The sequence below is a fragment of the Terrapene carolina genome, unplaced genomic scaffold, assembly GCF_002925995.2.
Source record: "Terrapene carolina triunguis isolate 2854851 unplaced genomic scaffold, T_m_triunguis-2.0 Scaffold211, whole genome shotgun sequence".
NCBI lineage: Eukaryota > Metazoa > Chordata > Testudines > Emydidae > Terrapene > Terrapene triunguis.
Genome location: NW_020664562.1, coordinates 178,431 through 206,100, shown reverse-complemented (window position 1 = coordinate 206,100; position 27,670 = coordinate 178,431). Strand labels below are relative to the sequence as shown.

The window sequence follows — 27,670 nt, the reverse complement described above, 5'->3', positions numbered from 1 at the left end:
GCCTGCCCCAACTGCTCTCTACACCCCCTTCTCCTGACAGCCCCCCCAGAACCCCCAACCAATCTAACCCCCCGTTCCCTGTCCCTTGCCTGCCCCCCCCCCCAGGCCGAGGGAGAGCTGCGAGCTCCACGTGCAGCCAAACACTGGCGCTGCTCTGCGGGGGAGCGGGGGAGGGGGAGGGACTCTGGCTGCTAGAGGTCCCAGTGGCTGCGAGCGGCTTTCAATCAGGCCCAGCCGTCCAATCAGCCGCGCCGCACTCTGCATGAGGAAAAGGGGGAAATCCCGGATATTTCTATTTTATTAGAAATCCCCCCCGGATGGCCATTTAAAGCTGACAAAGCCGGACATGTCCAGGGAAACCCGGACAGATGGTAACTCTAGGTTAAAAGAGCAGCAGCCATTAGCTGAGAAGCAGGAAGTCACATCCTCACATTCCATCTAAATTACACTAAAACAATGTAACATCAGGCTATTAAGAAGGAGACCCCGTCCTAATGGCACCAACTATCACCAGATAAAGAATCAGATCTTAAGATGGTTAAAGAAAACTTAGTTTGATCGCATTCTGTGTGTCAAGAAATCGCTTATCAATAATTGTGGTTGTGAAATCCTCATTTCTTTATTGTTTTGTCATTATGGTCCCCACTTCCCTATTGTTTGTCTGTATAATCTCTGTCTGGTTCTTGAATTGTTTCTGTCTGTTACATAATTAATTTTGCCAGGTGTAAATTAATTAAGGTGATGGGGTAGGAATGGTTATAGAATTTTGTTACAATGTCAGGACTGGTTAGTAAAATGTTTAGTATAATGATTGGTTAAGGTATAGCTAAGCGGGGCTCAAGTTTCTCTATATAAACTGGGGACCAAAGGGAAGTTCTTTGGGGGAACCAGCTCCAGGACACAGCCCTAAGAACAGAGCTGCCACACCTCAACACTCTGCCAATGACACCGTGCAGAAACTGGAGTCCCCCAGATGGATCTGATCCTGACTGGCTATCAAGAAAAGTTAATTTATCTTATTGGAAGTGGTGAGCATTGTATATGTAGCATGTGCATTCTGGTTTTGGTGATTGTTAATAAATAGAGATTACGTAGGATATTACTGTATAGGGCTCTTTCACTGGTAAAAGACCCTGTAAACCTGCAAAAGATTAAGCCTCGAGTCCACAGGGAAAGGGTGTTTGCCCAGAGCCCACAGAGTAGAAGAGCCTGGAGCCCACGGAGGAGTAAAGTTAGGAGTCTTTCGCCTGGAGCCTTAGGAACTGGGAAAGGGTGGGAGTGCCTAAATTAAGAGGGTTATGCCTTGAGCCCTAGGAACTTGTAAAGGGGGTGCCCTAGAGTGTGAGTAACAGAGAATTTTGTGCAGGTAACATAAGGGTAGATCATTAGGATTTCCCCTGTAAATTTGAGTAGAACCAGAACTGTAGTGTCACAATCCAAAATAAAAAGCTCATTTGCAATATACTAGGGACTGGATATACACAACCCATCCTAAGTTAACTACTGCCTAGTTAGCCACTGAATGACATGCCTCCATTAAGCCATCTATTCCATAATGCAATGGGGTGAATGTGACAAGCGGAAATGACTCATCTACATGAGAACCACTGTCAGAATGACAGCTAATGCAACCCACAAATGCATTTATTGTCAATCCTTATAACTACCTGAGATCAGTTCTATGGATCTCATAATAAGCAGGCATATTGGTGAGGAAATGGCAGGAAAGGACTAGCTCAGCACGAGGGGATACCGGTCTCTGTTCAACACTGACCAATGGCAGTGCTTCCACACAAAAATGGACTTTGCTGCTTTTGCACACAAACTAAACATCCCTATGTAGCCTATAGGCAGTACTCCTTTTTATCCCACTGGTATGCTCTGTAAAATACAAGCATTTTACATTGCAAACATTTTTTCCTGCAAACCTTTTTCTACAGTCCCAAGGCACAATCTATTACAATGTAGCAAGATGCATTGCAATTGCCAGGAGATCATTCTTATTAACTCTCTCACAGGCTTTCTGTAGGATTCTGGGAAACTCATTTAGCTTCTTTGTGCATCAGATTCTGTAAAATGGGGATAATCCTAACCTATCTTCGTAAAGCACTATTATGCTTGGATGAAAAGTACTATGTAAGTATGGGTTATCTTTGGTGGGGTAGAACAAACATTTGTGTAGGTTATTTCAGTAGACAGGTTATTTTAAGCCTTCACAACTATTTTGCCACTTATGTCTATAAAAGAGCATTTCTTCCAACTATGTTAATTACAGCGAATTGAGAATAAGATGGTGCAATATCTGTCACACTTGATTTGATCTCTCTTCTGGTGACTTTTCTCAAGCACCTCTATGAAGTGTGATCTACTGGTATTCAGCTTGTTCCTTTGGGAGGACGTATTTACCACTTTTCAGAATGATGATCAGGTCCTACTAATTAGAAGTAAACATTGTGGTGAACCACCACCTCTACTGGGAATGCAAATTTAAGGATTGTGGACAGATGCAATAATTAATTACTCCACAGAGTTTCGGAAGAGCTTTGAGAACCCAAAATAAAGAGTCCCACAGAAATAACACCACAAATCCAATTAACCAAATAAAAATTATTTAAAATACAGCATTGCATTTTTTCTTAGAGTGTTGCAGCACCATGTAAGACTGCAGTTGTGTATTTGAAAGGAAAACTGCTTACTTGTGATATAGTAAATTGCTCTTCTTAAAGAGTTCCATAAAAATTAGACCTTTCCATCCCTAATTGTTCATGAAATGAAAGATCAGCAGATCATCCTTTCTGCTCTCATCTTTTTCATTAACACTCTCACTTAGCCAGTCACCATTAACTTAAGACTATATTAAGCAATATAAACAGTATTATTTGGCTGCTCTTGAAATTACAGCTATTAAAATTCATCTGCCTTAAGAGGGTGAGCTTTAGGACCAACAAGAATCAATACAGATAGGAGGATACAGAGGTATCTTCTTCACCATCATCTGGGTGCTGTCACTGTCAAGTGTCCTATATGATCACGCTGATGGACCAATGAAATTTGGGAAAATTTCTTTTTGCATCTCCAAGCTGTGCTGTCATTCAGGATGCAGTGGCAGTTCCTGAAACATTACTTATGAATGTCTCTGGCAGAGGTTTTCTCCACCAAGTATATGCTGCAGCCTCAGTCATCTCACCTTTTCCATTTAAACAGTACATGTTGCGGACAAGTGAAACCTGCAGGCTCCCTGAACAGATGTGAACACTTAGAAGATCCTGCAGTAGCCTGAACAAAATCCTGCTGCCTTGTTGCTCATCCTCTCCAGTTCTACTCTTAAAGACTCTTTAGCAGGATGTCACCAGAAATGGTGACCAAACAGGTAGAGACCTAGCAATTTAGTTTTCAGAAGCCATGCTAGCAAGTCTACAGACCTAGCGATGACAGGATTGTCAAAGCTGTTATGGCTTTTGACCTAGCAACAGCAATATTTCCCTATGGCAATACCTCAGATTCTCCACTAATGACACTGACACTGCTCTGAGTGAGAGGATCAGAAAGACTAGTTAATGAACACAACTCGTTACTTAAGCCCTCCTGGGCATGGGAGAACTGGGTTTCAGACAAAATTCATCCTTGCTCACAGCAATTATTGTGACAGACATTACGGATTTTGGCTCCAAATTATCCCTCCCTTGTTCCCCAGGTGGAGTTGCAAGTATGCTATATTACAATGAACCAGATGAAAGGAACAAGTATAAAAAAGAAGTTAGTAAATCTTATCACTCCAAGAGGTCACTAACTTCTCCATCAGGCACTAGCGATAACATAAATCAACCTCTGATTTATCGGAGTACTAACAGTTCTAAATAGAAGGGAAAGATACAAGACAGATAGATGGGAGGCCTTGCAAAACAGGATTAAGGGGACAGCAAGTCAAGGAACAGGATCTCACAAGTGCTGTTGAGTTTAGTTTTTTTTTTTTATTAAAAATGGTCTAGGATAGAAAGCATTCTCTTCAGATCACATTTTCTATAATTTTATCCTTTTCTTAGTAATGGCATCCTGCCAGTTCTCCCAGCCCTCCAACATATACATGAAATAATCCTCAGTTTGGGGTGTCGGTTATAGTGTGGGGGAACACCTTGCTTTCTTTAGAAACTGTTCTCTGTATAGATAATACAGAAAATATCAAAGCCATTATACAAAACCATGGTACGCCCACACCTCGAATTGTGTGTGCAGTTCTGATAGCCCTATCTCAAAAAAGAGATGTGTTAGAATTGGAAAAGCTACAGAGAATGGCAACTAAAGTTATTAAGGGTATGAAACAGCTTCCATATGAGGAGAGATTAAAAAGACTGGAACTGTTCAACTTCAAAAAGAGATGACTAAGGGGGGGGATCTAAAAGAGGGCTATAAAATCATGAATGGTGTGGAGAAAGTGCATAGGGAAGTGTTATTAACATAAGAACTATGGGTCACCCAATGAAATTAATAGGCAGCAGCTTTAAAACAAACAAAAGGAAGTACTACTTCAGACAACACACAGTCAACCTATGGATGCCATAGGATGTTGTGAAGGAGAAAAGTATAACTGGGTTCAAAAAAAATTAAATAAGTTCATGAAGTCAAGATGGTCAGGGATGCAACATCTTGTTTGATCTTGGACAAGATGCCCTGGGTGTCCCTAAACCTCCAACTGCCAGAAGCTGGAACTGCATAACAAGGGATGGATCACTCAAAATTGTCCTATACTGTTAATCTCCTCTGAAGCATGTGCCACTGGCCACTGTCAGAAGACAGGATACTGGTTTCTATGGACCACTGGTCTGATCCAGTATGGATGTTCTTATGAATGGCTCTTCTATTTCTCCCACAACCTACTACCACCATATACTGCTGTGCCTAGATAGGGCCTGAATTAAATACGACGATGTCAATCATTAAATTTATTGAATTAGGCTTGCTAACCTCCTGTGAACTACAGAACGCAATTTGGGATACCTCAGAATCCATCGCATGCAGAAGCAGCCAAAGCAAGGACCTTCAGACATTCACAGAACTTTCTACAGTTTTAACTGGACTTTCTCTACTCTGTGCAGATTGTTTGTTTGTTCCAACCCCTGAACTTTGTGGTCGTGTAGGTGAGCTCCCCAGCCTATTAGGGAGGCATCCATCATCTGAGTCAGCGTTGGTGGCAGTTGCATGAATGGAACGCCTGCTCAGACATCGGATGAGTCTTTCCACCAGTCCAGGAAGTGCTCTACTGCAGAGAACTGTGACAGCAGTTTGGTTAGTCTGTCCCTGTTTGGGGACTAGACAGAATTAAGCCACATCTGTAAACACCTCATGAACATCCAGGCATTTGGGGTGACAAAGGTGCATGCTGCCATATGAGCTAGCAGCTGCAGGCAATCCCTGGCCAATGTTTGGGGGCTGTCCTGTCCTGTCTCTGAGACTTCTGAGGGTGGTGAGTCTGTGTAGCGGGAGGAGCACCCTCACTAGAACTGCGTCAAGGCTGGTACCGATAAACTTTGGTCACTGTACTGGGGTCAGTGTCAATTTCTTTAAGTTGAGCTGTAGGCCCAGCTGCGCAAATGTGTGCATGGTCATCTGGGTGGCTCGTAAGGCATCCTTGAATGAGGAAGCCCTGAGGCGGCAGTCGTCTAGGTAGATAATGCCCGATATTTGTAGGTGCACCACTACGATGAAGAGAACCTTGGAAAATACTCTGGGTGCAGACAAGAGGCCAAATGGGAGCACCCTATACTGATAATGGTCCTGCCCAAAGGTAAACCATAGGAATCTCCTATGCGACGGTCATATCGAGATGTGGAAGTAGGCATCTTGTAGGTCGAGGGCTGAAAACCAATCTCCTTGCTCTAGAGCTGGAATAATGGCTACTAGCGTGACCATCTTGAACTTTTGCATCTTCATGTATTTGTTTAATGCCCTTAGATCTAGAATGGGCCTCCAACCTCCCTTTGCCTGGGGGATCAGGAAATAATGGAAGTAAAACCCCTTGCCCCTGAGTTGCACCAGGACTGGTTCTATGACCCCTAGGCATAACAGATGATCTATTTCCTGATGAAGTAGGTTCTTGTGAGAAAGGTCCTTAAAGAGGGATGGGGAAGGAGGGTGGGAATGGGGGAAAAAACATGAACTGAATGGCGTAACCCTCCGAAATACTCTCCAAGGCCCATATGTCAGAGATGATATTTTCCCAATTGCAGTGAAAGAAGGCCAGGCAACTTCCGAAGGGGTGTGACAGGTGTGTAGAGGGCAGCTGATGTTGCAAGGTATATTTGTTCAGGCCCTCAACCAACCAGTCAAAAGTGCTTAGAAGAGGCGATCTGAAAGGTTGTGGATTGGGATGCTGACGGCTTCCGCTTTTGAACCCTCAGCCTCTTACGCTGGAGCTCATAATAGTGCTGAGACAGGGGGTATTAAGGAGGTCGTGACCTGTGCTGTGGCTGAGGGCTCTCTCTTCTCTTCTGTCCTGCAGCATAGATTCCCAGGGAGCGTAATGTGGCCTGGTAATCCTTCAAGGTGTGGAGAGAAGAGTTTGTTTTCTCTGCAAAGAGCTTGGGCCCTTCAAACAGGAGATCTTCCACTGTCGCCTGCACTCTTTGGGCAACCTGGAAAAGTGTAGCCAAGAAGCCCACCTCATTACCACTGCTGTAGAGACTGAATGGGCTGCTGTATCAGCTGCATCTGTGCCATCTGTAGTGCTGTTCTGGCTATTAACTGACCCTCTCTGACAATGGCCTGAAACTGCTCCTTTTGCATCTCTGGTAAATGTTCTGGAAATGCACTGAGTTCCCCATAATTAATAAAATCATATTTGGCCATGATAGCTTGGTAGTTCATGACTCTAAACTGCAATGTCACTGACGAATACGCCTTCCTTCCCAGAGAATTAGCTTTTTCCAATCTTGATCATATGAGGTTGACTTGGTGTGATGTTGCTTGCCTTGTGCATTAACCGCATCCATTTTGATGATGGAGTTGGGTTGCAGACGTTGAAACAGGAAGTCTACCTCTTTGGGAGGGATGTAGTATTTTTTGTCGGCTCTGTTGCGGGCTGGTGTGATGGAGGCTGGTGTCTGCCAGATGACTTTGGCAGGATCTAGAATCGCCTCATTAATTGGGAGGGCAATTCTGGACAAGGAGGAGGTGTGCAGAATATCCACCAGCTTGTGATGTGTATTTGCCCCCTGCTATAGGGGAATCTGCAAATCACCCACCACCCTCTTGGTAAGAGCCTGAAAGTTCTTAAAATCATCAGCTAGTGATGGGTGTGTGTGTGGGGGAAACATTACAGCCTCATCTGGTGGAGACAAGGGGAAGTTTGCTGGAGGGGTAGCCTCCCCTTCTAGTCCTTCTTCCTGTTCTGCAAAAGCTTCCTCCTCCCCTGGCTCAGGGGCTATGGACAGTGAGGCTGTAGGAGACCATCGGGTAGACTCTCTCTGAGAGACACTGGATGGCTGCAAAACGTGGGATGTGTATGTCACCCAAGGATCCCAATACGGCCATTGGTGGGGGGAGGGTATGGAGAGGGGATGCCCGAAGGAGCCGGTACCCATGACTGTGGGTCGGTTTGATGGAATTGAGGAGGATCCTTGTTTTGTTACGGCGAGCCACTGTGAAAGGCCAAGAAGATGACATCCTCCTGGTCACTGTCAGACTCATCACTGGGTAAGGGTTGCACTAACTGGGGTATTGGTGATACACAGCCTGGTGACAAGGGCAATTCTGGGCACCGGCTTGTTCTCTTTAACCGCTGAGGATAGGACAAGAAGCAATGGGCTTAACTTGCAGCAAGGGCAGTTTAAGTTGGATATTAGGAAAAACTTCCTGTCAGGGTAGTTAAAGACTAGAATAAATAGCCTATGGAGGTTGTGGAATCTCCATCACTGGAGATTTTAAAGAGCAAGTTAGACAAACATCTGTCAGGGATGGTTTAGTAATACTTAGCCCTGCCTTGAGTGCAGGGACTGGACTAGATGACCTCTTAAGGTCCCTTCCAGCTTCTAGGAGGAAAGAAGAACTTTCTTTTGCAATCCTTTCTGCTAGAGGGTGATAGCCTCCCACACGAGGGGCATGCCCAGCTCCCCTGGTTTCAAGAAGTGCCTCTCCTGCAAGGAGTCGATTCCTTAATGGACAGACACTCTCACTGTGTCTGATGCCTGGAAGAGTCCGATATCCCTCAGAAGTGCTCCCTCTGCCACTCGCTAAAGCTGAGATCTCGCAAGAACCGGGCGCTGAAGTTAAAACTCCTCCTTATGGAGAAGGCACTTCAGCCTCCAGGGTACTCATGTGCTGACTTTGGATCATCCCCAGAGCCTTCAACTTCAAAGGGGTTAGAGTTGCTGAAAAGACTAGCATATTCCCCTTGTAAAGGCTCGAGAAAAACGGCTCCAAGCCTCCAAACTGAGTCTTTGGCCAGCCAGAGAGTTTCCTCAGTGCGATTGGCCAACTCAGCAATTTGATCTAGTTTCCCCTTTTTGTAGGACTTTGAGTTTCTTCTTCTTTTATTTTTTATTTATTTATTTATTTTATTTTATTTTTTAAACTTTTTTTTTTTTTTTTTTTTTTTACTTTATATTATTTTTTAGTGTCCTCTAAACACCCCTGGGAGAGGGTGGGGAATCCCCCCAGACAGGACGGGAAACGTAAACTAAAATTCTCTCTCTTCTTTTTCTTTCTTTTTTTTTTTAATCTCAACCGGTAAAAAGAAAACACTAACTTTTAAGGAGAACAAAACAAACAAACAATTACTATATATGCTAATGATGCAGATAAGGAAGGACAACTGCTCGCTCCTTGCTCCCTTGTGAGCCAAAAGTGATTGAGAAGGAACTGAGTGGGGGTCGCCTGCCCAGTGCTAGATAGTCTCGAGGTAGACTACGAGGGAGGGAGAGCGCACATGCAGGCTGAACGGACACTGCTACCTAAAATCTCCGATTAGAGGCACAGGGGTGCAGATACAGAGCACTGATAGGGACACTCCTTGAAGAAGAGTCTGGTATTAACAGGGTGTGGCCAGAAGCTACAGTAGCATATTCACCAGAGCCTTGCAGAGACAGTTGGGCCCTGAGGCCCTTTGATAAAGGGTTGGGGAACACCAGGTTGCATAGAAGAGAAGAGCCCTTGGGGCAAGAGGGAAGGCGCGTGGCTGGAGAGGGGGAGATTGGAAAACTGGAGTGAGCACATTTTCTGCCCACCCTTAACTGTCCAAATCTTGCTGTAACGTCCATGGGAACAGGTGGCCCATTTCTGTATTTCAAAAATCAAATTACCCTAAAGATTACAGTATTACCTTGTCAATTCACCTCCCCTATGCCTAGGATGAGATGATGTGTTGTAGGGTAGCCCTTGTTTAAAGTAGCAATCTGAACAGGCCCTGTCTTTATGATTTGTAAATACTTCATTATGACCAAGTGCCAGATTTGAAGAGAGATGTAAAAGTTATACACAGTAGCAATGAAACCTGCAGTCAGTGATACTGGCACAGGTCCAAATTTAAGGGGACTCAGAAGAGGTCAAACTTATATTAAACAGGCACATTTTACAAGCATGTATTTTCAAGCTTGACCCCAACCAATTTCCTCCCTCTTCATAAGAGTGACTATTTTGGAATGCCCTTGATGGTGAAAAACTTAAACAGCCCTCCTGAATGAAGGTATGGCAGGTTCACATCAGAAGCATTAATTGCAAGCCTTACATCCTGGATTTGTTGTTTGATTGCCCAGTTTAAGAGCAAGGGATTTTAACTAGATTGCAGCCTCAGACTGGGAAAAGCAGTAAAAAAAAAAACCCAGTAGGGGAATATCTTAAATATTAGGGGAATAGTCTTTGTGGAGGTGACAGTGGGAGACAGACAGAGGAGTCAAACATGGGGGCTATCAGCCGTGACAAAGTCTGCTACTAAACACCTCGAAGAGAAGCATGCATGTACCTTTAGATACAAAATACATTCATGAATATTGTTTGACTTTCAGTCTTCAGACAGCTTGTACTAATACATTGTTATATGTCATCTACATTGCTCAAGGCTTCTGTTTTATTTGTATTACTTCCCAGACGCCAACCCATTTTCAACTAGCACCAACTCTTGAACCAGCAGGGTTTTCTAATAAACCTGGTGTCCACCTGAAGGAAACATCTTACTAAGACAGCTAGAAGGAAGCTTTGTATATTTTTCTGATTTCTCTATCAATCTCCTTGACCATACACATGGATGAGTAACTGGCTCACAAGTGTATACTGTTGCTAATTTCTGTAGATACAGCAGACATCTATTTCAGTGGAAAGAATAAAGCTTTTGACTGACATGGGACTTGGAGGAGAAAGAACAATGAAAGACAGGGCGACTGCCTGAAGTGCAGGAGCTAAAAGCTTTTTCCTTCACAACAAGAGCAGAATCAGGTAATAATTGCGGTTGCCACGGAGATAGGGAACTTGAGGGATCAAAGAGTTCAATCGGCAGTTAAATGGGTTGGAAACAACTCCCCACCAGCTTGAGAAAGAAAAGGGATAAAAATATACATGAAACCCAGAGGGGGCTTTTTCGTAGCACACAATACATTCCCCTACCTTCCTAAATAATGGACCAACCCTGTTCAGTTTGTTCTCTGATAGTAGCCCTGGAATACCAAGGGACTGGTAACTACTACGTAAAGTAGGAGCTCAGCCCATTTCCTTACACATCTAGAGAGTCTAAAATTAGTCTCTATTCACAGAAAAAAATTATGGGAAATTTCTTAGGAGTTTCAGTATTTTCTTTCTGAAAGGGAAAGAGAAGGCCTCATTATCACTAGTAACCTTCGACCCTCCCCTTAAAATTCTCCACTATCTTTAAGCCCCATTATAATTACACTGAATAGATCAACAATTTCAAATGAAATTTTGAAATGCCTCTCTCGATGGTAGACAGTATGTTGTACAGTGCTATTGATTAAAAAATTGCATTCCCCCACCCAAAAGAAAACATTTCATATTCATTTGAACAGAAAACTGAATTCTCAATTCCCACTCTTGGGGACAAATCCTACTACTTTAAAATAGATAACTATACTTTATTATGAAGGAAAATTGAGGAAAATGTACTGAACTGATGAAAGTTTATCTGAGCCTGCATGACTATACATGAATCAATGCTACAGACTGGTCCCATTTCACTGAGGAGTCAGCAGTTCCAGTGGAAGATCCAATCAGTGCCAAAAGTGGGATGAACTGATATTAAAGTTATCAATTAATTTTTTAAAACAATGTTATTTGCTGTAATTCAATCCATAGTGCCTCAATTCTATTGTATTCTCTTACCTTTCATAGCTGTCACTCTTTTAATAAGAGGTGAGGTAAGAATGTAAATTGTACTGTCCATAATTAGAGCCCTGCGCGGATACAAAAATGTGTATCCACACATGATACACAAAAATTGTCTGCCGGTATCTGCATCTGCAGAGCAGTGACCAGTGGTGCCGGAACCGGGGGGGCCAGGGCACTCCCACTTTTCACCAGGGCAGACCGTGCCCCCTTCACTTCTTCCCCCCAAGAAGAGGGTGAGCCCAGCTGGGGAACCTGGGCAGCAGTGGGGGCGCCACAATGGACCCTCGACCTGCCTGCGGTAGTGGTTGGGGGCGCTAAGAGCAGCCCCCGGCCTGGGCCCCAACCCCCAGATTCCCCACCTGGCTATGGGCAGGTAGAGGGTCTGCAACTCTGCACCAGCTCCCCATGCGGCTCTCCTCGACCCGGCTGCGGCCAGGGTGGAGGGGCCTTGGAGCTGCAGCCCAGCGATGGTAAGAGCGGAGCCGGCGTGGAGTTGCAGACTCTCTACCTGCCCGGGGTGGGGACACGGGCCGGGGGCTGCTTGGGCCCCCAACCCAGGGCAGGTGGAGGGTCCACCGCAGCTCCCTACAGCTGCCCGCCCGGCTCTTATCATGGCCAGGCTGCGGCTCTGAGGCCCCCACTGCCAGCCGGAGCCAGATCGAGGAGAGCCACGTGGGCAGTTGTGGGGAGCCTGGGTCCCTCCACCTGCCCTGGGCAGGAGACCTGGGGGGCAGGTAGGGGGCTGCTTTTGATCCCATGCCATACTGGGCAGGAGGGCAGGCTCCTCGCCCCCCCCCTTTTGGGCTCCGGTGCCCTTCGAAGTGATGCAGGGCTGTACCAAGCCCCCAACCACCCCTCACTTCTCCCAGAGACCGCCTGCCCCACCGCCTGCTCTGTCCCCACCATACCTCGTCCCCCATTCTGGGTAGGAAGGCTACACTCCTGGACTCTTGTGTGCTGCGCCACCCTCCGGGGTGTGTGGGGGGAAGCTCAGACACCACTAGGCAGCTGCGGGGGCAGTAATGCATGCAGACCAGGCCCAGACAGAGAGCGTCAATAACTACTCTCCCCCTCATAGCATGGGCCCTTGCCACCTGCTAGGTTATTTCTTTTAAAATGGCGCTGGGCTCACTCCCTTCTAGGAGTTGTAGTTTATCTCCTCCGTCAAAGCAAGCTGGGGACTACAACTCTGAGAATGCCCAGTGGGCTATACCCGCTGCTTCGCAATTCAGAGAGCTGAGCTGGAGCCTGGGGGCTGGGTGACAGCCGCAGCTGCTCCATTCTGGTGAATCTGTTATGGTCAGAGCCCTGTGTGGATACAAAATTTGTATCTGCATCTGAGCGGCTATCCGCAAAAATAGTCCATGGATATAAAGCAGATACCACCCACGGATTTGCAGGGCTCTATCCATAATTCTGTTTTCTCTCTATAAACGTTAGCACCTAAAAGGTCCACAGAGAGAAAAGATGACTGAGGAGCAGAGACTGACAAAAGACAGCAGGGGGTTCTGCAAAGCTTTGTGAAATAACTAAATCCAATACCTTTGTGAGTGCTGTAAAGGGCTGCAAATGTCACCATGAAGAAGGTGGTGGAGTATTTGCCAGCATTAACCAGATGAGGAAAGGCCCGTTTGGTGTCACGGTAACGGCGCAGGCACTGGATAAAACGCAACCAAGCAGGGATGCACTGGACAACTGCTCGCACTCCGTAGGAGTAGCTGTAACAAATCTGACCATCTACAAGAGAAGAGATGTTTCAGTGGACATGGAAACAAAACATTTAATTCTTCTCTCATTCCCTTCCAAATGTCTCACTTCCTCTACCTTCCTTGAAGAGATGAGTGAAACTAAGCTTTTGGAAGCAGCAACTGTAATATCCTAAGCAATGGTACAATTTGCTTTGCATTTGCATCTATATTTAGCATCTCAACATTTTCAATCCCACGACCAGGTGTGTCAGTCAAACCCCTTTACTTCAATAACAGGAGCAATCACTGCTAGGCTTTAAAGAGACACAGCTTAAACAACACACTCCAGTCAGAAAATTTTAAAAACCTAGTATTGTTACACATAGCAACTAAGATTACTATCAATGAAAGCACAGGGGGAAAAATATTGTTTTATTTTATTTACTTTGTACATTTGATAGCACCGTGTATACTCAATTTCAGTGTTTCTCCTGTTTGTGTGGATCTCTCCATGCAGGAGCATATGAAAGAGAGGAAAAAATTACAAAAAGGCTACACTGAATTTTAGACACATATAGAAAGGTGTTCCCACAAAACCACCAAACTCAGCAGGGGAACTCGAGGGGATGTACAGTACCTGAAATAACTTGACTCTTGTTTTTAAATGGCCAGATTTCAAGTTGAATGTGTCCCTTCAATTATAACCATCAACCGATTTGAGTTTGTCTCCTATTATTGTCACCTTACCAATTAGCATAAGAAAATCCCATTTTTACGGGTGCAATGATTTATGCCAATAAGTAATGGGGAAAAGGCAGGAAAAGCCACGAGTTTAGTGGTAAATTCCAAAGTCTGTTACATTCTTACACATGTCCATATCTAGTCCCTTATGGCTTGATTTCCAAAATGTGCTCAGCACACCTGAAAAACATCAGGTCATCAATATACAGAATTTGTTCATTCCCTCAGATCAATTAATATTTATTCCAGGGGAACTGTGTTCTTATTCCACTTTTTGGTTTGATGCAGAAAATTTTAATATACACAGTTTATTGTTTTAAACAGTTTAATTTAATTCCAACTAATGCTTACAGGGAACAGACCCTTAGAATGCAGCCTTAATACAACTGGGTGGAAGGTTCTGAGGTAGGCAAGACTGGAAGAATAGAAAGTAATGCTGATGCACACAGAAAGCAGGTTTCAAGTTCTCTCAATACATGTTAAAGGCTCATTGACAAGATGATTTGTCAGTGGTTGCTGGTTAAAATGGAAAGACAATGACCGTGGACTGGTCCTGAGGCATAAGATAACGTTTTGCCATGGGGAAGACCAGAGTTAAAATTCAGATATCATCTCTTGCTCTCCAAGCTGGAAATGATGTGGAGGCAGTGTGCATAGCCCTTGTCTCTCTCAATGTCAACTGTAATTGAATAATGAATGGCACCAATGAGGTCTGAGGAAGTTCCTGCCATTCCCTCCAGAAGAAAAGACAACATTGAAACATAGGACCTGGAAGAAATAGCCTGGAAAGCACAGATAAAACAGAGAGGAACCCACGTGAGTGTATTAGGAATATGGAAGACCCTCAGGAGAAGAGCCCTTAGGGGAAAAAATCCTCATGAGAATATTTCCCCATAAGCTCTGAATTCTTGGTAGTCGGCTTTGTACTGCTTCTATGAATCACTAACACTAAGCAGCAACAAAAGGCTAAGTGTGATTGCATTGCTGGAAAGGAGTCTGAAAAACTGCCAGCCAAGCCTGGAAAATTGCTGCATCTTTCCTCTGCCAAAGAACACCTCAAAATCTTGGCAAACAAGTTCTTAAATACACAGGTCATGCCAGTCACAGCAGCAGGTTATACCAGACGAATGGATTGGTAAATAGGGCAGTAAGGGATGGGAGAATAAAATCTCAAGGGCTGTGCCTAGAAGGAACACCAATTATGATGGGATGAGTTTCCTATGTTATTGGGAGAATTTTTGCTAAAAGACAGTAAGATGCCTATTGAAATTTTCAGTTCGTATCAATGTTCCTGGACTTATTGGGCAAAGTGTTCATACATATTTGTTACCATCTCATCTTCATCACTACTATACCTGTTTCTGGCAACAGTCCGACACTGTTGTCCCACTGGAGCTCAAAGCTGTAGAAACAGATCATGTATTCCAGGTCCATAAGTATCACAGCCAAGCTGTTGAGCTGATCGGCCAGCCAGAAATCTGCGAAGCCTACCTTATGGAAGGGGGCTGTGAACACCCGGAACTGGGAATTAAAACAGCATGGAGTTAGCATGAAAGATATTAATAGAGCAGACTGACAGTATAGTGGCGGGAGATGAGACTGTGCTGAATTAACATGAAATATCACACTGCTCCCCCCAAAAATCTGCCATTTCATTACTCCTCCTGGCAGTAGAACTTCCCCTTCACTCACAAGAACTGAGCACAACATTTCCTCTTTCAGACATCCATTTCTTCCCTTGTGTTCAGTTATTCACAGCCTTTCCCTTCTGGCTGGCCTGAGTTTTTTAATCTCTTCAAAGCGAGAGCCAAAATTCTCCAAAGAAACTCACAATCCTCACTTAAGAGTGTGCTACGTAACCAATCTTTCCCAATCTATGACATTGACAATAGCTTCTGACCTCTCCTCCCCAGCATTTCCACCATAACCACTTGCACATCTTAGCATGCTTCTTCCCCATTCCACACCTGACACCCACTAGGTCCTGGATCACCATCTTGGCCTCTAATCTGACCTTGACTCAGATTTGTACACCAAACCCTAAGACCATGTGTCTCCAATGTTCAACCTTAATGTAGGGCCCCAAAATCCCTCAAGAGTTTAAAGGGTTAAATTAAAAAAGCAGAGGAAATTTTAACTGTCAAATATTAATCAGACTCCCTCTCCATCCCAGCCCACTTTCCCTCCAAGGCTGGACAGCAGTTACACTCCTTTCAAAGCAGGCAATGTTCATGCTCCATTACCTTTGATTACAACTGGCCCTGACTGGTTAGTTATAGTAACTAAAAGATAACACCAGCATTGTCCTGCAGTTCAGACATTTATGAAGCTTTCTATTAAGGAAACATTGGGTAAAACTAATCTGTAGAGAAGTAGAAGGTTTCTACTATTAATATGCAGGGTAGACACTGAAAGAAAATAGTTATAAGAACACAGCACATCAGGGCTGTGCTCAAGTCTCTCCACTGGCTCCCAGTTAGTTTCTGATGCTAGTTTAAGACTTTGGTCCTAATCTTAAAAGCAATTCATGGATCAAGCCACAGCTACATTAAAGACTACATTTCAGTGTGTGAACCAGAGAGACAGCTGTGTTCCTCTAGGACAATGCACATCACAAAGCCCAAGATGAAGCACACGAGAGTTAGGGACAAAATGTTCTCAGTTGAGGGGTTCAGCTATATAACAAGCTTCCAAAGGACATCAGGGAAATCTAAAGTCTAACAGTAATTAAGGAACACTGCAAAACCTCTCTTCAAAAAGACCTTTCCACCATAAAAATGACACTCAACACTGACATCACCTTCTACACAACAAATCCCAACCAAAAAATTGCTGAAACAAGTCAACCTAAAAACCAAACATCTAAACAATCAAAATCAAAGCCCTTATCTCAAGTAGTGTTTTTATCCCAAAGAGGGGGAAGAGAGAGAGAGAGAGACTTTATGAAGTCCACTAGGAACTTTGCTATTGCTTTTACATGGAAGGTGCTCAGTTACTATGGGGATGGACGTCAGTATAAAAACCTAAGATAGGTAGATACAACAATGGACTAAAATACTCCATCTAAAGTTTACAGCAGACAGAGTGACCAGGCACGTATTTTAAACCTACAGGAGGGCACTAGTACTCTAATCACGTATACCGGGAATTGAATCATCACTTTCAATATAATCCACCCTTAGGAGGATGGCCAAATCCCAACTGTCTGTGGTTCCCAACTGCTTCTGTGCTGTTTACATCCTACTCCCACACCCCAATGTGTTTCCTTTTTGCTACTCCACTGAACAGTGCACACTTTGGTATGCAGTTCTGTCTGGAATACTGCTCATGTGCAATAGCCCAGACCCCACTGTACCAATGCCTACACAGTTCAATAGCGAGGCATGCAGAGAGCACACTGGAGCCTAAGAAGGAAGCAGCGGAGTCCCAAGTACACGATCAGGTTTGGGAGAGAAGGTGCCAGTGGTACAGGGAGAGGTCAGAGTTTACAGTGTGGTTACAAGTGGGCTGTTCCCAGTGACAAGTACCACCAACCAAATCCACCTTCGCAGCTGCCAAAACTCTGCCACATTTACCGAGCCAGACCCCAGAGCCAACAAAACCTGTCTCTGACAACATTAAGTAATATTTTCTTGCTTAAAATATTAAGAATGAGACCTGAATTTTAGTTTCAAATATTTGGTCACCATTGTGACTGGACCATGTCCCAACTGGGGTGAATATGGGCATTCTGGAGCTGACAACTGTAGTTTTAGTAAGTGCTGAAGCAGTGGATGTTTAATCCACCTGTAAACTCCTGCTAGATTTCTACATTGCAAAACCAGGTGCATCCTGGGCTTGCTTATCCAGCATGGCACTGAACAGCAAAGACTATTTACCTTTCAGTGATTGTGATTCTTTAAGATGTGTTGCACATGCATTCTACCTTTGGAGCACCTATGCCCCACTGCGGTTGAGTATTGATTCTTTTTGGCTAGCAGCTTCTGTTGGGGCTGCGCCTGCACCATAAGTGTCTTTGTGCCCCCTACCCAAGGGCATAAACAGCGGAGTGGGCCTAATTGCTCCTCACTTCCTTCGTCAATACAGAATCCCATAGGAATAGGACTCTGCGTTAGCAGGGAAGGAGGGCAGATCATGGAATCCATGGAAACAACTCACCTCAAAGAACCGCAGTTACCGTAATTTAAGTAACTGTTCTCTCTTCAAGTGATTGCCCACACTGATTTCATTCTTAGTGACTAACAAGCAGCTGTCTGTTTGCATGGAGTTGGGTACAAGGAGTCTTTCTTGACTGTTAACTGCAGGGCAGCCTTACCAAAATTGGCATCTGATCTGGAGGCCTGTGCTAGGGAATACTGATTGGTAAATGGGTGGATCGAGCACCACATCGCTGCTGTACATATCTCAGGTAAGCTGCTCGAGCCCTAGCAGAATGAGCCCTAATATGGCCGGGGGGATCTTTCCTGGATAACTCATAAAATATTCTTATGGGGTCAGAGACCCACTTTGATAATATCTGGGTGGACACAGATTGCCCCTAACAGCTATTCTTTTATGTGGTCTGCCTGCTTTTTGGCCTTACATACAGTTAAATGTACTGTATTATTTTGCACCATTAAGGTCACCTTGCATTTTGTTGAGCCATCTCTCCCTAAGAGACCTCAAGCCTGCAGGTGTCAGTTCACTATGCCTTACTGAGTTCAAAGCCAACGTGCTATTCTACACAAAGTTTTTGTTCTTTCACTATATCAGTTTAGACATAGAGATGATTAAATCACTGCAACCTCTAGCATGGATACAGGTATAGCCATATAAAGATGCTTATAACATATAGCTAATAAATTGCCTAGGGAGGTTGTGGAATCTCCATCATTGGGGAATTTTAAGAGTAGGTTGGACAAACACCTGTAAAGGATAGTCTAGATAATACTTAGTCCTGCCTTGAGTGCAGGGGACTGGACTAGATGACCTCTCAAGGTCCCTTCCAGTGCTATGATTCTAATTTCTATAAATTTAGACAGAAATAAAGAAGTAAGCTAGTCTGACATAAGTGCCATACTAATGTCACTGTTCACACTAGGAGTGGATTATATCACAATCTGTTTCTAAACGGATATAGTGAAAGCGGTAGAAAAGCTGTGTATACCAGCCCAGAGAGTAATCCAAAGGCACAGAATATACTCGATGAACCTAATGAAATACATAGTTTTGAATTTGTACCCAAGATAAATAAATGGGGAACCGTGTCTATTGTTAGCGTCAAAATGGGCAGAGTAGAGAAAGTGCAATGAGATTTGTGTATGAAAAACCTTTTGTATAAGTGGCTTCTCTCCAAAGTTTCCAAGAAACAGGCCTTCAGATTCAAATTACTCACAAGGGAAAGCTTTTCTGATTCAAGTAGATGTGTCAACCTCCGAGGTTTCATACAAAGAAAACTATTAACTAGATTGCACCTGTGAACTCCAGTTATTGCAGTAATGATTGCAGAAGTTGCTTTTTTATATTTTAATGGTTTTGCAAGCTCAACTCATTTCATTATTGTGTTACCTCCGCCTGCCACCATCACTCCCAATGTACTCCATCAACTAGTCTTTGCTCATTAACATACACACAGCAGTTGTAATGCTTAATGTCAAGCACAATATGCAATCTGTCTGCTAATAAGCTGTGCAGGTAACCTGCCATGCATGAATCAGAGCTTGTTATTTCAGTGATGGAGTACTACGGGGGGGAGGGGAGGGGAGTCTCATTTACTACCTTATGGACACAACTGTATGGGGTCCTTTGACTTTGATGAATAATCAGCAGCAAAATGCAGAATTTCCAAAGCTGCTGCTGTTGTGAAGACATTGAGTGCTTCCTTTCTAGCTCTATCATGCCAATATGTTTCACTGTGCCTGTGCTAGTGGTGCCACAATAATGCTATAATTGTGAGATTGTGCCCACACAATCACTCCACACAGAAATGAAACGGATTATAGTTCCTTTTAAGGAAAAAAGTGTTGTATTCCCCTTAAGAATTAATATTGGTCTGGAAAACCCCACCTTTGTGTCAGAGTGAAATGTAAGTAGTTTATGTTGCAGAGCATCTGGAGGCGGGAGATGTCTTCTGCTCCTCAATGGAAGGCAGAAACTGAACCAGGATGAACCTCAATAACTCCCTGCTAATTTGTTTCCAATGGGATGGAGGTGTGGTAGGGGGAGGCTGGGAACTTGCCTGGCTTCCCTCAGGACAAGGTGGTAATAATATGGGTGGCCAGGCAAGGGGCTGAAGAAAGGAGGGGAGGAGAAAGGAGCAGGACTGCATCTGAAAAAGCACCCATGAGTAGGAGAGATAGTGATTTGTTGAATGATGAAAGGGCAAAGGAAAAGAAGGGAGCACAAAAGGAACAGAGACTCAGCATGTTAAAACTATTAGAAAGTTGAACCTTTAAAGATTAAATAAGATGTATATAAACAAAATGTGTACACACTTATATGTATACTTGTATATGTATATGCATGTTCATGCTGAAGACCAATTTTATGTCTTACCTTTGAATTGTTCCAGATTGCACCAATTAAAAAATATTTAGCAAGTGTTAGCAAAATAATTCCATAGAGGAGGATACTCCAGGACCCACCTACAAGGCCTTAATCCTCCCTCCTGCAAATCACTCAGTAATTTTACAGTGAAAATTGAGCAAACAATTATTTAGCCAGAAAATTTCAGGTCTTCTAAGAAGCCCAGACAGAATCCAAGCCTTCACAGAAGTAACAGTAAGAGTGAAAAGGTGAAGGAATCAATCTGATTAAAATTAATGTAAATTAAAGGGTGCATGGGCATATGGAGGGGCGGCAGGTGTATGCATTTTGGGAAAAATTGGTAAGATATCTCTGGGTCAAGACAGCTGAAAACTACTGCTTTGGTGTTTACATTTATAATCTTAATACTTCATTAGCATGTGTTTCCATTCATTTCTTCTGACTTTTGTTACCAGGGAAACAATAGCCAAGATTAAAATATTAATCTCTCTCATTCAGAACAAGTATAGAAAAGAAATGTTGAAGAAGTAGTGGCGACTAGTATTTTAAAACGAAAGTAACCTCAGCTATAGTCTGCTACCCATGAATACTCTATTTGAGTATTGGCCCACTTTCAGTTTGGGCAAACAGCATTCTGTCAGCTTTGCTTTGTAGCCCTTTGTAATCTTACCCAAACTGCTTTGCTAAAGAAGAGATACAGTGAGCATGGCTGAGTCATGAGGAAAACTATATGGTGCATTTGTTTGTGCATGCATACACCACATATGCTTATTTTTGTATGTGTGAACATTTGTGTGTACATACTCTTGGTATGAAGAACATAACAGAAATAGTACAGACTGAAAGTAACTTCTATGCTCAACAAATACACACATCTAATTCTTTATGCATGGACTTGCTTGAGTATTATGAATCAAAGCATGCATAAAATTGTGTGGCATACACTCCCAAGTCTGAAAACTAGTGATGTATTTGCACACACTTCAACTACTTGAGTTCAATTACCCACACCAGTTTCTCTTGAGTTTGTACCAGGTTCCAGACTTACCAAAAGTTTAAGCAGCCAAAACCGGGACTTGTAGTACAAGGTTTTGGTGGGGTTGATGAGGAAAAGCAACATGAATCCATACAAGATGAGTGGATTCACCTGCATAGGGACATGGGTGAATTTGCCATATATACATGCCAGCAGGCTCAGGCACCACAACATCCCAAGGAATCCAGCAATCTAATAAAAGATGGAGGAGAGAAACAAAGTTATACACCTGATGACTTAAGACAATTCTGAATTCCATACTATAGAACCCAAGGAAGAGCTGCTTTCATCACTATAATCAAATCAGTAACCTCCTTTTCTTGACTTAAGAATATAAGAACAGCCTACAAGGTCAGACCAAAGGTTCATCTAGACCAGTATCCTGTCTTCTGACAGTGGCCAATGCCAGGTGCTCCAGAGGGAATGAATAGAACAGGTAATCATCAAGTGATCCATCCGCTGTCGCCCATTTTCAGCTTCTGGCAAACAGAGGCTAGACACACCATCCCTGTCCATCCTGGCTAATAGCCATTGATGGACCTATCCTCCGTGAATTTATCTAGTTCTTTTTTGAACCCTGTTATAGTCTTGCCCTTCACAACTTCTCTGGCAAAAAATTCCACAGCTTGACTGTGCGTTGGGTGAAGAAACACTTCCTTTTGTTTGTTTGAAACCTGCTGCCTATTAATTTCATTTGGTGACCCCAGTTCCTGTGTTATGAGAAGGTGTAAGTAACACTTCCTTATTTAATTTCTCCACACCAGACATGATTTTGTAGACCTCATTCATATCCCCCTTTAGTTGTGTCTTTTCCAAGCTGAAAAGTCCCAGTCTTATTAATCTCTCCTCATATGGAGGCTGCTCCAAACCTCTAATAGTTTTTGTTGGCCTTTCCTGAACCTTTTCTCAATAGTTATGTTACAATTCATTCCAAGGAAACAGGACGATTTATTCTGCTGTCGCTTAAAATGCACAGTGGCTCCTGTGGCTTTGTCAAGGCTGAATCCCCACTCTGTCACTCCGAGTGCAGAAGGTGGGGGCCTGCAAGGATTCTAAAAATTAATACTTGCCACTCTCCAGGCTTGTATTAACCTCCCAAGATTACAGCTTTTCTCTGATCTTGGCTTGGTAAATGCTGCCACCACCCAAATGCAAAAAAAACCCCTTGGACCCAGGAAGGAGCACTTGGGAATTCCTCCCTGTGGGATACCCATGAGTCCTTTCACCCTCCCCCCGGGAAGAGCTGAGAAAGAAAACAAAGGAAATTAGCTGTGGCTACCAGCTAATGAAACAACATTCACAAACCAATCCTGTTCTTAAAAAAGGTAAATTTTATTAAAAACAAAAAGGAAAACAATACATCTGGAACTTAGGCTTTTGCTAGATTTTAAAAGAGCAATTCCAAAAATCAATCACCCAAAATAGCTTTCTTGGGGGTTCAGCTTAAAGGTTACAAGCAAACAAAAGCATCAGGGGTTAGCACAGAGGAGATCCACAAGCCAAAATAAGAAATAAACCTGATTGTGTCTAACTAAATATTCCCTATTCAAATAATTTCTTCTAGGTATGGAAGATGAATTTTTATACCTGGTTCAAGCCTTACACAGCATTTCTGCTTATAGCATTGCTGCTCCATCCCCTGCAGCCCAGAGAACAACAGACAAAAGGAAAGTTTCTTTCCCAATTTTAAAAAGTTCTACCTTCCCATTGGCTCTTTTGGTCAGGTGCCCACTCGTTTCCTTTTACCTGTGGGCTTGTTAACCCTTTACAGGAAAGCAAGCAGAGAACAGACCAAGATGGATTTTACAGCTCACTGGCTGGTTGGGTGTCTGTCAAAGGGAGCTACTCCCCCCCCACTGCATATATTACATGCCCCCCAAATCACAGAAGGTGCTGGCCAGCCTGGTTCAGGTCGGGTGCACATCAACTGGGATTTCTTCCTGGAGGTTTAGGAAACAGAGTTAATAAGATACAGGCACCTCTAACTTTACTAATAATTACACGAAGAACTAAACAGTTCTTTTTACATTGTACTTTTTACATTTCAAGGACTACAATGACTTAGAATGCAGAGACATTTTTACCCAGCTGATTCTGGGAAACCTTCCCGGAAGAGTGCATCAGCCACTTTGTTAGAGGCTCCTGAAATGTGCTGTATTTCAAAATCAAAGTCTTGAATAGCAAAACTCCAGCGAAGAAGTTTTTTGTTAGTCTCTTTGACTGTGTGAAGCCACTTCAGTGCAGCATGGTCAGTCTGGAGGTGGAACCGCCATCCCCAAATGTATGGGCGTAGCTTCTCCAGAGCATACACAATGGCGTAACATTCTTTTTCTGAGACTGACCAGTGTCTTTACCTCTCTGAAAGTTTTTTGCTGAGAAACACAACAGGATGGAATTGTTGATCTGGTCCTTCCTGCATTAAAACTGCTCCCAGACCATGCTCGGATGCATCTGTGGTTACAATGAATGGTTGGTTGAAGTTCTACCTTCCTATTGGCTCCTTTGGTCAAGTGCCCACTCCTTTTCTTTTACCTGTGGGCTTGTTAACCCTTTACAGGTAAAGCAAGCAGAGAACAGACCAAGATGGATTTTACAGCTAACTGGCTGGCTGGGTGTCCATCAAAGGGAGCTATTCCCCCCTCTTCATATATCACAGGCTTGTTCTGCTTACCTCAAAGAGATGCTGATGGGACAAATTGCTGCGGGGATTGAGTTCAAAGATAAGGACATGATTCACTCCAGCATGCCTCCAGCCATACGTATTGATGCCCAGGAGGAAGAGGAATTCTATCAGGAGAAAGCCACCTCGATAGATTCTCACCAGTGGCCACACATTTGGTCCATTTATAAAAAACACACCTGACAGAGAGAAAATAAGTGCTTAATGATATAATACATGCCATGTTGCAGGCCAAAACAATTCTCTGCTTCTTTATGCTGATCCTAAGGTAAACAGCAGATAATATACATACCCACAAGAAAAGGGTAGTACTCTTAATCCAGAGCCTCATATTCTAGCTATTAGAACACAGTGGAGAACCAGGACTCTTTGCCCTAAATCCAGATTGAAGTTCTGACTTGCTTTTTTCTTGGGGATGGGAGAAAATCTGTCACTTGACCTCAGCCAAACAAGAGAAGTTGCATGTGGTGGTCTGAGTTTCCTCTTTTTGGCCAAATGATCAAAGTTAAACTTTATTTGGTATTAAACATTACACCCGTTTTCCCAAGCCTCACCTCATAAGTAAAATTTAAGATGGTCAAACATCAGGGATTCATAGATTATTAAACCAGAAGAAATCACTGATCATCTAATATAACTCCTACTGAATAGCACAGGTCATAGGACTTCCCTAAATTTATTCCTGTTTGATCTAGAGCATATATCTTTTAGAAAAAAAAAATCCAATCTTAGGTTTCCAGTGACGGAGAATCCACCACAATCCTCGGTAAACTGTCCTCACTGTATTTTAAGTCTCCTTTTATCCCAATTTGCTTCTGCCCCGACCACTTCTGAACATGCCAGTGATTACTAGCTCTACTCCATCTCCCACTCAGGCCACCAGCAACATCCTACTCCCTTATTGGTAGGAGTAATGTGAAACTGAAGCATTGGTACCAGCAGGAATTGTAACTAGAAGAAGCTGAACATTCTTCGAAGTTTGTGGTTAAGCCAAAAAATCTCAAAGCCTCACTTTTTCTCTGCAAATGGAGGCACAAATATTTTAGCCTCAGACCAAGCCAATGAAATACAACACACACTATTTAAACTAGGGATAAACTGGTCTATTCACTACATTCAACACACTGTAGTGAGGTTGGTGAAATGTATATTGCTTCCTTTGTTCAGTCCTACAAGCTTTTGGAGACCCATGTGTTTTTACTGCATCTCAAATGGCAATCAACTCTTTAAACTAGAAGCTTTATCTTTGTCCAGCCCTGGCAGCCTTGTAAAATTTTACCCTCCTGATTGCCCAACGCAAGGTTTCTTACTGACGGGTGAGTTAAATTGTTTTTTTTCCCCAATCAATTTTAGTTTCATTGAATATTCCCATCTCCCTCCTGCCCCTTCCCCTACCCAATCTTTTATTTATTTATTTATTTATTTAAATAGAAAGACTGGACAGGACCACCCAATTTAACTTCTCTGTGTCAATTAATTTTTCCTCCACCACACCCTCTCTTATTCAATTCCTTTCAACTAAATAGCTCCAATCTTTTCAGTCTCTCCATATGAAACTGTCTCTAATCATTTTCATTCATCTGGCTGGCATTCATAGTTTATATTGCTTGGAATTACTGAGAAAGAAATTATGGATAAGAAGGAATTATTCAAATACTGTCCCTTTAAATTTATATCCAAGAGTGATAATGTTAACAGGTTTCAGGTAACACTGAGCCAAATCAGCAGATGTCTAATTAGCATTCAAAAGGATTTCACCAAAAATGTCTTGAAGAGGGTGACAGCTGAGTTAGTTTACGATAGGACAGTGAAAATATACATCTGAACTTTATTTTGAGCTGGGGCATGCAAGATCAGAAGGCTGCTTGCAAATAAAGGGAGGAGACAATTACACATCGAAAGGGACAGAAGGTGGATATCAACCTGTTTACTCTGGGCAAAGCAGACCCAAAAGTATTGAACAGGAAACACTGTGAAGAATGATGATGGAGCATCATGAGAATAAATCCCACTTATAAATTCTTGGTAAAAGGCAAGGACCAGTGGGGATCTTGCCCCACTAGGTGTACCAGAGCTCGGACAGACTACAACTACAGGTGGGAGAATCAACTGACAACTACAGGTGGGAGAGAGTTTGAGGGGTCTATTTGTTAAGTCTTAAAAAAAAAAAAAAAAAAAAAAAACTAAGTGCCTTGCAAAGTTACAACACTGTATAAATAGTGAAAATAATTATGCATCAGTTTTCACCATTATGTTCTATATAATTTCAGTTGGCCTAAGAGTCAGACTCTGCCTGTATTGAAGAAGGGACAACGACAAGTCTGACAACAATCAAGAACAGTTTATTGGAGGTACAACCAAAAACCACTTTCAACCACTTCATTTTCTTTTATTTCCAGTTTTATGGGTGATTCTGGAATGAAGCACTACTAAGACTGGCCTGAACTAGATAGTAGTGTGGGCAGATATGTAAAATCTTCCCTATATTGCTCTGTCAATGCACTCTAACCTTGACCTGCAACTCTATTGTTACTGCACTCCTGACTTCTCGAGAAGAGACAGTCATTTATGGCAAAGTATGTAGCACCAGTACAGATAGAGGTTATGTTCTCACCAATGTAGAAACATTCATATACTTGGGCAGTACCATCAGCCAGGATGGTGGAACAAGCCAGGATATCCAGAACAAAAAAATCAAAGCCAGGAACACCTTCAAGAGCTTAAATACAGTCTGGAAATCATCAAAATACAACACCAAAACCAAACTCAAGATTTATCAGAGCTGCGTACTTTCAACATTACTTTATAGTGAAGAATGCTGGGGAATGAGAAAGTATGACATGTCCAAACTGTCTTCATTCCATACAACCTGCCTCACAAAAGTATCTTTTTGGCCCAGAACAATCTCAAACCAAGATCTATTGACACAGTGCAGCCAAGAGGATATGAGCACCATCATTGCCAGGAGGCACTGGAGATGGATTGGCTATGTCCTTCGGACAGAAACTGATTCCATCACCAGAGTAGCAATAAGATGGACACCTGAAGGCCAGCGAAAATGAGGCCATCCGAAAACAACATGGAGAAGAGCTGTGGAAGCTGAGCTGAAAAACCTGGGGCACAACAGATACGAGTGGAGGAGCTTCGTCGCTGCCCTAAACGACAGAGGTGTAACGTGAACATGATGATGGTGATGATGTAGCACTTTTGTGGTGTATGTAAATGAAGACTAAGCTAAGAACACCATGATAGAGTTTACTTGTTACCCCCATTTTTCTATGGTCAAAGACTGAGTTGAAAGGCTTGCCTTACTAACCTGCTATTCACCTAGCTCTAATACCTCAGGTCAGCCCAATTACTAAAGTCAACAATAACACGGATTTAGCTGTTACACCTTCACCAACTCACACTTGGTAGACAAGTTAAAGCTCTGGTACAAGAGGCATTCAGAGTGTTAACAGATGAGAGGTTTTCTCTGTTCTGATGCCCCCAAGAGGGTCAAAACCTGTTTCAGTTCTATTCAGTTTCTGATATTGCATTTAGATCCATGATGACATGTTGATTTCTCTTACAAATCCTGTTCAAATACACCTCTACCCCAATATAATGCGACCCGATATAACATGAATTCGGATATAACGCGGTAAAGCAGTGCTCGGGGGGGGGGGGGGGGGG

At 43.1% G+C, this 27,670-nt stretch overlaps 1 protein-coding gene across 1 annotated transcript in view; it reads right to left on the bottom strand.

Moving 5' to 3' along the window:
* Positions 1–27,670, bottom strand: part of LOC113407335 (xenotropic and polytropic retrovirus receptor 1-like) — a 71,528-nt gene that overhangs the window by 12,666 nt on the left and 31,192 nt on the right. The window contains exons 7-10 of the mRNA XM_026655737.1: positions 23,987–24,174; positions 21,328–21,507; positions 15,102–15,275; positions 12,868–13,054 (exon numbers count right to left, since the gene is read on the bottom strand). Coding sequence (XP_026511522.1) covers positions 12,868–13,054; positions 15,102–15,275; positions 21,328–21,507; positions 23,987–24,174 — 729 coding nt within the window. The remainder of the gene's footprint in view (positions 1–12,867; positions 13,055–15,101; positions 15,276–21,327; positions 21,508–23,986; positions 24,175–27,670) is intronic.